This window comes from Pseudorasbora parva, chromosome 21, assembly GCF_024679245.1.
Source record: "Pseudorasbora parva isolate DD20220531a chromosome 21, ASM2467924v1, whole genome shotgun sequence".
NCBI classification, from domain to species: Eukaryota; Metazoa; Chordata; class Actinopteri; order Cypriniformes; family Gobionidae; genus Pseudorasbora; species Pseudorasbora parva.
Window position 1 is genome coordinate 32,195,475 of NC_090192.1, and position 13,450 is coordinate 32,208,924.

General features: G+C 35.8%; 1 protein-coding gene across 2 annotated transcripts; it reads right to left on the minus strand.

Annotated features, from left to right (window-relative positions):
* Positions 1-612: 612 nt before the first annotated feature.
* pde6gb (phosphodiesterase 6G, cGMP-specific, rod, gamma, paralog b) lies at positions 613-12,530 on the minus strand. 2 transcript variants are annotated; one of them, XM_067430484.1, is made up of 5 exons: positions 12,373-12,530; positions 4,367-4,554; positions 2,781-2,982; positions 2,395-2,435; positions 613-2,132 (listed from the first exon to the last, which is right to left on the minus strand). In XM_067430484.1, the coding sequence occupies exons 3-5, from the start codon at positions 2,924-2,926 to the stop codon at positions 2,056-2,058; spliced, it is 264 nt and encodes an 87-aa protein (XP_067286585.1). In that variant the 5' UTR covers positions 2,927-2,982; positions 4,367-4,554; positions 12,373-12,530; the 3' UTR covers positions 613-2,055. The 2 variants fall into 2 exon arrangements, with proteins under 2 accessions (XP_067286585.1, XP_067286584.1); XM_067430483.1 differs by having other exon boundaries at positions 12,320-12,530.
* Between the last annotated feature and the right edge of the window lie 920 nt (positions 12,531-13,450).

A 13,450-nucleotide genomic window follows, 5' to 3' on the forward strand; every position in this document is an offset into this window, starting at 1 on the left:
GTGTGTGTGTGTGTGTGTGTGTGTGTGTGTGTGTGTGTGTGTGTGTGTGTGTGTGTGTGTGTGTGTGTGTGTGTGTGTGTGTGTGTGTGTGTGTGTGTGTGTATTGATGTAGGTGGGTGTATATGCCACATTATATTACACACACACACACACACACACACACACACACACACACACACACACACACACACACACACACACACACACACACACACACACACACACACACACACACACACACACACACACACACACACACACACACACACACACACACACACAGCCTTATTTATTATTTATTTTGAATAGAGGCATATAGAATATTTATTATTTATTTCTTTTATTTTGAATAGATGCAGTTTTATCTATTACCAAAGTAGAAAGCAAAACCACTCTCTTATTAAATTATATATTTTATTTTATATATTATATTTCTTATATACAGTTATTTTTATATATATTTTTGTACTCGTCTATTGATTATATCCAAACATTATGTACTATTATTTTTACAAAAATGCTTATTTATTTCCCAACCCATGGACTACTTACACTGATATCAGAAGCATGAAAAAAAACAAGCAAATAATTGTTTCTCTTTTTTTCAAGCTTTATTTTGATCTCATCCTGCAGAGAGAAAATTTCACTTTAGTCACTGATGTTGTCAAACCTCAAACATCTGCAAAATGCAGGCCAGAACAACACAGGAGAACTTCCTTCACAACTTGAGGATTCAGGAGGACTCAATCTTAATACATAAGGATCTGTGTGAAAATTAACATATGTTCATACTTGTGCAAACCACATTTTATAGTATAGAACTTACTTTGGATATATCTTTATATTTGGTGTAGCTGACTGTGTGGGAAATGGGCTTTTTCTACTAGAATCACAGTGTGACTAAACTAATGATTGAACAAATCAATGAATGAACATAAAACATAATGGTGAAAGAGCATGCAACAAACATTAACATAGGGAAATAAACATACTTGACACAATGACAAAAAAAGTTAAATGAAATTATTGGCTAGAAAATCATAAATCTATGAAAAATAAAGGACATGTAAATGGAGCCTAGATCAAATTATAATGATTTATAATAGACAATGAAATATACAAATGGTAAGTAATGAATACATTAGTAAAGCTAAAATGGGACACAATGATAAAGAGGGATGTGATGATGATAATGACAAATGATGCAGATGGGGAAAAAACTATGGATGAAGGACACAAGACATGACAGCCCAACACTGCTCCCTAACAGTCGCCTGAGAGACTTACTGAAACTGAAAATCAGATCCCAAAAAAAATTCTAATGATCCAGTTGTGCCTGTATGTGTTAATGTATGCATGATTTGAACAGGGGTGTTGCAAAAGCCATTGTGATATTTAAAAAAGTAACTGTTCCTGAGAGCATCCTTACACAGAAATGAAAAAAGTAGAAGGGAGTAAAAAGTTTAAAATGTCAAAATCTGAATATATTACCCAATTATGTAGCCTGATGGGGAAAGAGTGGGCTGAAATAAAGTGTTGGTGGTCTAACTGAAGCGGCGTCTGTGTTTCATCTCTACAGGACTTTGATCTTTTCTTATGAACTCGGCGGAGGTGGACATGAAGAGGCACCGAGGCACGTGAAATGAGAAGCCAGGCATTTCACGGGTACGTCTCTTGTTTTTACTCACTCTGAGGCTGTCTTGCTTGCGTATGTTTCTGGTTCCAGGAGAAAACAGAGGGAAGAGTAGAAGAGAGCAAAGAAAAGGAGCAGCAGTTGTTCTAGGCAAACAGAACGCGATCTGACCGGATCATATATAGACTTTTCTGTTCTATAGTTTGAGCAGAACATGTTCTTGGACTGCAAGAAAAAGACAAACCGGAGGGATGGATAGTCAGATTTTTTTTTGGTAGAAATTTTTTCTTGTGTTTTTCCATTTTTATAAATGTTGCTCTTTTGTGTGTTTATTCTGTTATAAAAGATGGAATGGTCCACTTGGAGACAGAGGCAGGTGGCTTGGAGACCATGACAGGGAGGATGATGGGAAGGTGAAGGGCTCAGATGATACCATACTGAGCCAACTCGTGAAGCTCCAGATGGTTGAAGGCCTCCCAGGGGCAGATAACAGTGATGTCTGTAGGTACAAACACAGCAACATGAGTTCATCTGTCATCCAAAGGGTTAACTTAAGCAGCTTGAAAGCCAAGTAGCATTCACGTCTGTTTAATCATAGTAATGTCATAATGTCATTGATGATGCTCAGTATGAGAGGCTTGTCTGACATACATGCATCGTCTGATCAGACTAACCCTGTCGGACAAGGGCGGCTTAGAATAGATGGTAGGTGTCATAATGGCAAAACACGTGAGGAAAAATGCAGAGCAGATTATGCTTACCAGTGCCTAAACCTTCCATGCCAGGGATGTCATCTCCAAAACTGTAAAATAAAATAAAATAAAATGAAATAAAATAAAATAAAATAAAATAAAATAAAATAAAATAAAATAAAATAAAATAAAATAAAATAAAATAAAATAAAATAAAATAAAATAAAATAAAATAAAATAAAATAAAATAAAATAAAATAATTATTCAGATATATTCAATTGAAATAAATTAGATTAAATTTTAAAATATTTTTTGATATAGTCACGTTGTAGAATTATTCAATATTATTACCATAATTTCTATAATTACTACTTTAGTGTAATAAAACATGACAGGAGTGTAATATAACACAAAGCCATTCTCATAAAGTCATGATTTTGACCGTGTAACCTACCCTTGGATCCCCTTCTTTGGTGGCTTGCTCTTGAATTGGCGAGTCTGCCTCTGCTTAAACTTTGGTGGTCCTTTGCGTGGTGTGGCGGGACCACCAGTGACACGGGTGGCTGATTTCATCTCTGGTTTGGGCGGCTCAAGATTCATGGTTGTCGGTCACTGTTGGTCTCTTCTCTTTGTATTCACTCCTCCGTGATGTAGTACTGATGTAAAAATAATAAAAAAAACTGAAGTGAGTTCATGGTCACACCCAATGACACATTGATTTTTCTATAAAATGGATTTTGGCATCATTCTGGAAAGGACATTTACTACACCAGAGTTAACTGGCTTAAAACACATATATTTAATACTTTTTTTAATGTACATTAGGCCAGGAAGGTTAGACTAATTACAAGGTCACCGGCACCTAATGAACATCTATGGCTGCTACCCCAGACTGAGAAAACTCCACCCATAATCCTCTTACTGATGAGTAATACGCAAATCCAAATACATATTCCGCTCTAATTGAATGTATATCAGGGTCCATGCTTCCTCAAATGAGCTCTGGGATTGGGTGATGGGTAGGGTGACCCATTTTGTGTAATCCAGAGCTTAGATTAATAAATGTCTCTTCCCCCCACCCCCCTCACACACACACACACACACACACACACACACACACACACACACACACACACACACACACACACACACACACACACACACACACACACACACACACACACACACACACACACACACACACACACCTCCCAATGGTGGCAATCTGCACTTGGGTTAATCTTATTAGAGCAAGGATAACACCAAACATGCTGAGCAAACAGAAAGGATAAGAGTCAAAAATGACCTTCAGATATATTCTTCAAAGACTGCCATATAGTGTCACGAAGGCAATGAAGCCTGTTCACAATTGTTGTTAAAAAAAAAAAAAGTTTTTTTTTTTTTTTGGTATACATTTTTTGATCATTCATTCTATTAAAAATATTCACATCATGTTTATAACAATAAGGAAGGGTTTGTATACATATTTCAAAAAAATATTCAAATATCCAGTGAATACAATTTGTACGTTATTATTATTGCATACACACACACACATATGATGTAATAATATTATTAATTATAATCATCATGTAACATACTTTTTTTTTTATAACATACATTTTTCTATATATTTGAATGCATATAAGTAAACCGTGCTAAAGCAAATTTAAGTTTTGATACTTTACAGATGAAATTATTATACAGCTTTCTGGTATATTTTATTCCGTTTGGTGAACTCTGACATTCTGTGATCAAATAATTTTGCATGATGTAAACTGTATAAATTACTTGTCCCAGGCAAACGCTCATGTCTATTTCTTCTTGCATAATAAATTAATCTAACATCAAATCAATAGTCTTTATACTGTTTATTTATTTATTCAATAAGTAGCCATATAATAAGCAGGATAATATATGGTCAGCTGGGCATTATCACATAAAAAAAAAACAACCACAACTACATTGTAACTTTACTCCAGAATATTATTACAGAACTCTTCCCTTATTAATAATTAAATATTCAAAGGTTTTACTCACCGGTTGATTGACAGGCTGTTAACTGGGTGCAGCTGCAGCACCGTTCCCCTTATATCTCTCTCCTGAGGAGGAGTGGATGTCAACGCTCGGCTTTCCTTGGGAGCGGTGCAGGGTTTACAGGTCTTTTATACTCTCTGGCCCCCTCGGAAGATTAGGAGAGGGATGCCTCCCGCCCCTGATCCCCTCAACTGCAGAAGAACACAATATGTGTGTCTGTTTAATGGGGCATGTGTGTATTTTTGTAACACCATGTGCTTTTAGAAACTTGTTTATGTCCTATAGATTTTATACATAATAAAACAACATATACCCATAATAAATTCCATATAAAATGGCCTCAAACAGTATTTGGACACATTAAATATCGTAATATCCTTTAATTTGATGAGGCCACTTTATATAGACCTAGAGTAAAAGAATACTGAATCAACCGAAAAGTGTTTTGCTTGTTTAATATATATATATATATATATATATATATATATATATATATATATATATATATATATATATATATATATATATATATATATATATATATATATATATATATATATATATATATATATATATATATTACAAAGCTGTCCCGCTGCCTTTATAATGATTAATATAATATAATATAATATAATATAATATAATATAATATAATATAATATAATATAATATAATATAATATAATATAATATAATATAATATAATATAATATAATATAATACAATATTTGTTTTGGTTTATTTTGTTTATTTAAATTAAATATATATCATATTATAAAGTAATGATATTATAAGAATTACATAAATATATTTAAAACGATTAAACTGTATTTCTCAATACTGATCAAAGGCTGATTTCATATTGCACACTATATGTATGTTTTTAAACTCAATCTGCACAAACGTATGCTTGTAGAATTTAGTTAGTAAATGTAAATAAAAATAAATAAATAAATAAATAAATAACTAAATAACTAACTACCTAACTAACTAACTAACTAACTAACTAACTAACTAACTAACTAAATAAATAAATAAATAAATAAATAAATAAATAAATAAATAAACGAAAGGCGACAAGCAGAATCTTTTCCAGAAGGTTTCTAGAATGGGTTAATTCTGCTTGAGACCGGATTTGCGGATCAAATAACACTGGATATCATAATGGAAATATCCAGAAACGGATCATAACGAGCTAGTGTTTGACAGAGAGCGTTCTTAAATGGTTTGTTTGTTCTGCATCTTTCTATTGTTATGCAACAGGCTTACATCATGAGGGTCTAGTGGAGTTCATTAGGGACTCATCCTGTAGTCTTTATTGCCTTTTCAACGACCGACTCTGGCCAAAACATGAGCAAAAAAATCCCTGTTTCACACATATGATTCCTGAAAGTTCAGGAGGAGCACATTCAGATAATTAACCTAATCAACACAGGACATGCACATTCATTTAATCAACACATTTAACAATTAGAGGTATATATGCACCTCACTTATAACTATTTCTATCCCAACCTGGGATGAGGGGAGTTCTCTGGGTTCAGACTCGGAGCCCTCCCCTCAGACAGCACGTCAAAAACACATAACCTTTACTCTATTTAATTATATGTAAGTGTGAACTCGTCAAGCTTTATTTTGGGACCACATTCAGAACAGCACCAAAACAATTACTGCTGAAGACACTAGATTAAAGGTTTAATTAGTTGATTACATGTCAGTCTAGATCTGCAGTCAGGATTAACTGCATCTGGCCATCTGTATTGCTCTGGTAATGAGAGTCTTTGTTATTGACAGGCTGTTGTCAGTTAAATAATATGAAATCTGTGATTAGGATGAACTCAAAGAGTCTTTTGTTGTACATTACTACGGGTGGGTAAATGTAGTAAACTTTTTAACACTTTAACATTTTGCCAAATATATCATAGTTGTTTTTGTTGTTGTTGTTGACAAAATACAGAAACCAAATGGTTAGACTGGTATAATTATTTGATATATCAAATCTTGTAGAAGGGGGAAAAAATCGAATAAGGATTGTATGGTTCATTGGTTGCTTGTTCTTGTTTTTGGGTCAGAATTTGCCCCCACAACCTCAGCGCAAGGTCATGGGGTCGAATGTGCCCCTGGTTTCGTCTGGGGGTAATGAGAGATGAAGACTCACTGAAGAGACACAACAGAGGAATCGATCAATTATATACCGAACCAGTGGGTTACTGGAGTCCATGCTCTGATAATTGATAACTAGCTTGTGAGATTACTGTGATGACCCAGCTCAAACAATAAACCTGTGACCAAACTCTTATCCCTGGTAGTTATCGGAACAATTTAAATAATCTTAACACTGACCATTTGATTTGATGTTTCAGGTGTATTCATTTTAAAATAGAATATTTGGAATTTAAAATGTATCTTTTCCATATATACATAATATACACACCGACCTTGACCCGTCGAGGCATGCACTACACTAGACCCCTGAAGGTGTCCTGTGGTATCTGGCACCAAGATCTTAGCAGCAGATCCTTTAAGTCCTGTAAGTTGAGAAGTGGGGCCTCCATAGATAGGATATATTTGTTTAGTACATCCCAAAAATGCTCGATTGAGATCTGGGGAATTTAGAGGCCAAGTCAACACCTTAAACTCATTATGCTCCTCAAACCATTCCTGAACAATTTTTGCTTTATGGCAGGGCACATTATTATGCTGAAAAAGGGTACGTGTATATATATATATATATATATATATATATATATATATATATACACACAGTACTATATTGTTTGTTTCTATACATATATATTAATATTTTGTGTGCACAATTATTTAGTGTCAGAGTAAGAAATCTCAAACTTCTATGATTACTATGCTACTATGATTAATGACCTCCATAAAATAGTGTCACATTGTCTTCTGTAGCCTACATCTTGATGCTCACAGAATATTTAACTACTATGCACGTCATTCATCACAAATCCTTCAAGCAGCTGGATCACCTTGCCTCAGGCCTGGCACGCGGCATCAAGCCCTCATATGCTGACTCACAGGTACTCAGATCAGGATGACTGTCGTCAAAGAAACCACTCATACAAATGCCGGCCAACGCCATGAACAAGCTACGCTGCTAGGCAACACCGGTGACCCGAGCCAGTCAATGTAGGCTCCAACAGAGAGCTGATCAGACAGGGAAACGTATGACCTTTAAATCAGCATTTGGGTCATAAAGAATTATTTCTTGGAATAGTTTAGATGTGATTCTATACAGATAAAGACTGATTCGTAAGAAGTTAACCAAAAAGGCGTTTTTTAATCTCTCTTTATAGTCATTCTTCATGAACACATTTGGACAAGATAACAGCCAAACCTTCAGATATTTTCCTTAAAAGCCTTGGTTTTTTAATATTGCATCATCATCCCTGAATTGTCCTGAGTGGTAAAGATGCCCGTTTTTTTTTCTTTTTCTTCTTCTTCTTCACAAAAAGTCTTATTTTAAATAAATGCAGTCTAATGTTTCCACAAGCACAACTTCTCAACTGTTTCTTGAGCAGCCAATCAGCATTTAGAATGATTTCTAAAAGGTCATGTGACACTGAAGACTGGAGTAATGATGCTGAAAATCCAGCTTTACCGTCACATGAATAAATTACATGTTAAAATATAATAAAACAGCTATTTTAATATCACAACATTAAGCTTTTTACTATATTTCTAAAATAAGTACAGTCTTGGTGAGCAACACTTTCAAAAACATTATAAAATCGTCCAAAGAAGTGATAGTGATGCATACGAAATTGTGCGTTTTCTCCTAATATTAGATCTATGAAATTATAAATCATATCTATAAATAGGCTACATAACATAATTCACAACAGTAGTAAGCATATTAAAAAACATGCTTCTTTAGATAAGGTCTTATCATGGGTGTTGTTGTCTGACATCTGTCAGTTCTTTAATATTAACCATGCCCTAAAAAAGTCACAACACACTTTTATACATGTATATTTCCATTATGCGCTATATTCTGTGAAAAGTCCTATACTGTGCTGCAAAACATCCAAATGCATTATAATGAGAGTTTTGGAGGGAAGGGCTTAACTGTATGTATGTAAACGCTTATCATCCAAAGATTAGGATTTATTGTCATTGTGCAATATACAAATATATTTTTCCTACTGAGTCTGAGGTGAAATATGACCCGGACATGTTCTTGACAGATTTAGTGAGACTCACCCATTAAAAATGTGCAATTAGTTGCTGCTATGAAACACTCTAAATTCTCAATAAATATCTAGCAAGTTCACAGTCATCAAGGCTTCTTCAGTAACTTGATCTCCATTTTAAGGTAAGCCTTTAGGTTGTCATCAAGAACGTTCTCCTCAATGGCTTCCAACGCCCTCTCTCCACCATCGCTGTAATACTTCAGCAGTTTTTCAGCATGTTCGATCCACACACAGTTATGACACCCGCTCATGCAGCAGTGGGTGGGTGGAGATGGAGGGCCCTCGGCGGCAGGTTCTGAGGCAGTCACTGTGTGGTTTACTCTGCTGACAGAAGAGGAAGAGTCTGGGCTTGAACAATGCTGTTCACAGGTAGTGAAGTGCAAAGCTCTGTTCTGAGAGAGCACAGTCCAGTGACGGGGGCCAGTCCTGAAGATAGCCATGTAGCAGGTGCACAGCTGTAGAAAAGTGTAAAAATAGATTGATGCAGATTATGGGGGAATTTATATGTGGGGAAGTGACCATGTTTACATTTGAACAGCCTCTTCTTCCTTCTTATTCCTTCAAAATGCTAGTTTTTTCCACAGGGATAATAAATAACATGAAATAAAGTTATATAAAATTATATTATATTCATTTATTTATATCCACTATATTGCCAAAAGTGTGAGACACCTGCCTTTACATGCACATGAACTTTAATGACATCCCATTCTTAATTTTAATATGGAGCTGGCCCACCCTTTGCAGCTACAACAGCTTCAACTCTTCTGGGAAGGCTTTCCACAAGGTTTAGGAGTGTGATTACAAGTATTTTTGACCATTCTTCTAGAAGTGAATTTTTGAGGTCAGGCGCTGATGTTGGACAAGGAGGCCTGGGTCACAGTCTCCGCTCTAATTCATCCCAAAGGTGTTCTATCAATTTTTTTCTTGCACTGGTTTGCAGTCATGTTGGAACAGGAAAGGGCCCTCCCCAAACTGTTCACACAAAGTTGGGAGCATGAAATCGTCTAAAATGTATTGGTATGCTGAAGCATTAAGAGTTTCGTTTCACTGGAACTAAGGGGCCATGCCCAACCCCTGAAAAACAACCCACCACCATAATCCCCCCTCCACCAAACTGTACACTTAGCACAATGCAGTCAGGCAAGTACCATTCTCCTGGCAACCGCCAAACCTAGACCCATCCAATAGGATTGCCATACAGAGAAGTGTGATTTATCACTTCAGAGAACACATCTCCACTGAGACCAGTGGAGACGTGATTTACACCACTGCATTCAACACTTTGCATTGCTCTTGGTGATGTAAGGCTTGGATCGGCCATGGAAACCCATTCCATGAAGCTCTCCATGCATTCTTCTTGAGCTAATCTGAAGTTTGGAGGTCTGTACTGGGCTAACACTAATAATTTTTTCTACTGGCCTGTAAGGCTAGTTATTGTTTTTGTTGTTTTTTATCCATGTAATAAATAAGGTTGACTCCAAAAAGCCTAACTCATAAATTGTAAATATTGTTAAACAGTCTGTATTTGAATAAGTACAATGGATAGAAGTACGAGCAATATCACAAATTAATACAACAGAAAAAACATACAATTAAAAAAGTTTTTTAAATTTTTTTTTATGTTATTCTAAACTAGTTCTTCAGGTACATAAATAGTAATCAAATGTAAAATATCACTTCACCTTAACTGTATAAATATAGATTTACCATTATTAAAGTTATTCAGTCAAGAGCAGTGAGTGATTTTTTCGTTTGTTGTTGTTGTTTATTTAGTGATTGTATTTTATGAGATAACTATAGAATGTGTAAAAGGAGAGAAAATGCTTCCATGCCATTGATGGATTTCCTCTGTTTTCCTGTTAGGGGGTGCTATCACGCATCTCCTGAACGAGAACAGAATCTCCAGATCAAAACACAGGTGAAAAAAAGCAGAAACGAGTGATCTCATATAAGCAGATGCATATGAACAATAATGAGATCCTCAACAATTGATATAAATCACATATAAATAAAAACGGCCTGATGTTATTGAATGAAATGTTAACCGAGCGATAGGACTGTGAAGCTTTAGGGGTGTTGATAGACTCGATCGTCTTCATCTGTGTTTGATCATCATTCAGAATGTGATCTGGATGTAGTCTTTAGCCCCATTCACACAGGACTAGTATTATCTGGGGACCTCTGATGATTTGTAATAATTGCAGAGAATGTCTGTGATCTTAATCGGCCATGTCTGTAATTTGTAAAGTAAAAATTCCCCTGCAAATTACCTACCATATTCCGCTGAACACAGAGGTTCTGTGATAATAGTAGCCCGTGCGAATCGACATCTCTGGGATTTGGCCAGGATTAGGCGGATCGTATAAAATTTTTGCAAGGTTTTTATTTCCTGTGTGCATTTCTATCTTTATCTTTCACGAAGAATGAATGTTGCATTCATAATGAGCACCATTATGAATTCATGTGCAGCCCTATGGATTACTTTCACTTTCGAATACATACGGGTGAGGGGTTCGAATGCCAGTCGCCATGTTGCCCCTCCATCTTGAAAGTACATTAGCCAACGAGGGACATACCCATAAATTCAAGCTTCGCCTTTCGCGTTTTAAAACTAGATGGCACCGTGTCGAATGTGAAGAGGGGGATTGCCATGTTAATCTTGGACTAAATCGGCCACCGTAGGAGTTAAAACTAAATCAGAATTGAGAGGAACAGAAACTTATGTTCATTGGATGGTCATATACCTTTTCACCACTAGATGGGGAAATTATCACACAGTGTAGCTTTAATGAAACTTTCCTACATTCAAGCGTTGATAAAAAAGAATGCATGAAGCTAGAAGCTAGGGACTGTTCTTTCTTTTGATAAATTGCATGTTCAGATATTCACCCAAGATATTCTGTGAGCCATGAAACATGTGAAATTGCCAAAAACACTGGCGATGACTGGTATACTTCATGTTTAAATTCATTTAAAAGATATAACTGACTATGTTTACGGATACTTGTCAAGACAGTCATTTTGACATAATTTTGTATGAATATTCGCTCGCTGTGAGATGCATGGTGTACTTAAGCTAGTGTTGCTGCACCACATGAGAATGCGAGCACTTTCTCGTCTGTCTGCTTGAATATTTAAATAGTCAAGGCTTACAAATGCAAAAATTAACAACTTTAGTGAAGATGCAGCACTGGCCCGAGCAGGCAGGTGACAGCTCCATCAACTGGCCCGTGTGTCTTTCACACTGGCCCCGGGACATCGGGGAAAAATTGGTTCAGGAATTGTTTGAGGAGCGCAACAATGAGTTTGAGTTGTTGACTTGGCCTCTAAATTACCCAGACCTCAATCTAATGGAGCATCTGTGGGATGAGCTGTGGGATGATCTGTGGAGGACCCAACTCGCAACTTACAGGACTTAAAGGATCTGCTGCTAACATCTTGGTGCCAGATACCACAGCACACCTTCAGGAGTCTAGTGGAGGCCATGCCTCGATGCCTGGTCAGGGCTGTTTAGCCAGCAAAAGGGGGACTACAACACTATTCGGAAGGTGTAATGTTATGCCTGATTGGTGTAAGATAGAAAGATCATTTTTAACATATCAGTCAATCAATAGCCTATATAAACTCGAGAGGTTCAACGTTTTGTATTTTGCTGTTCGAAATTTGATCTGGTTTGTATTTTATATCAAAAACCTTATAGCTGATAAAGAAAATGTTGGAATATAAAATGTTAAACCCACCCTTTGTAAACAAGCATTGAATGAAGGCATCGTAGCAGTAGATGACAGCTTACACAGTCTATTCGGGAAGCTCCATGTTTTCCAAATGATTCAGTGTTTTCGCTTCAAAATAACTGAAATAATAAAAACATCCATTTTTAAGTTCACAAAGCAGGTAGCGTTTCAACAGGACGCGTCCATTTTTTAATCATGTGTGACCTCTGTTGTGAGTGACGGCAATGGCGAATCTCGTTAGCGAATCAGACTGAAGAGAGACAATTCTTTTAACCAATTAGAAGTTGAGAGAGCTTTTCTGAGGCGGGATTTACAAACAGGCTGCACTACCAAGTATATCCGTTAGATGTCAGAAATGGACTATAATCTATCACTTGTAATGCAAAATATCTTGACGTTGTAATAAGATACAAAATAACAAGAAATGCACAACTACCCCTACCTGATGACAATTGGTGTTAATTGATGATAATACAACTAAATAATTAAATAAATACAATCTGAATACTATAGCGAAATAAATACCCAAATTGTATTAATGTAAATAGTACATGTTTGTGATGTTAACTGCCTGTTAGGCCTATTTATAGTAATAGAGTGTTAGAAACAACAACATTGTGATTACTGTTTTTTGTTTTGTTTTGTTGTTCAAGTCTACCTTTATTTAATTGAGCTGTTTTTATCAACTTTGATGGACAGTTGTCCCCATAATATTGAATTATAGACATTCATGTGAGACCAAGAAAAATAGATTTAAAGTAAATATATTAAAAGTAGCTTTAAAGTATGCACTTTTATGGTCAGCCAGGTTGTAAAATATCAGTGACGCATGTAATCATCCAGCCATTCCCACAGGACTGTGTGTTTTAGAGGCACATCCATAGAAACAGAACACACAGCACCCATGAGACCTACATAAAATCTGCATGCATGGAAAATATTCATTTTATTTTGAATAAATAAGCCTTACCCCTCTGTTTAATTTCATAATAAAAAAATATTTGTCTCAGCTAATTGGAGTGGGCATTTGCAGCATTTAGATAACCGATACTGATGACTCAGGATCACGTAAGAGTTCTCATGAACAAAAACCTGTTTGACTCTTTGGAGAAAACAAGGCTTGGTTTTCCTGTGATT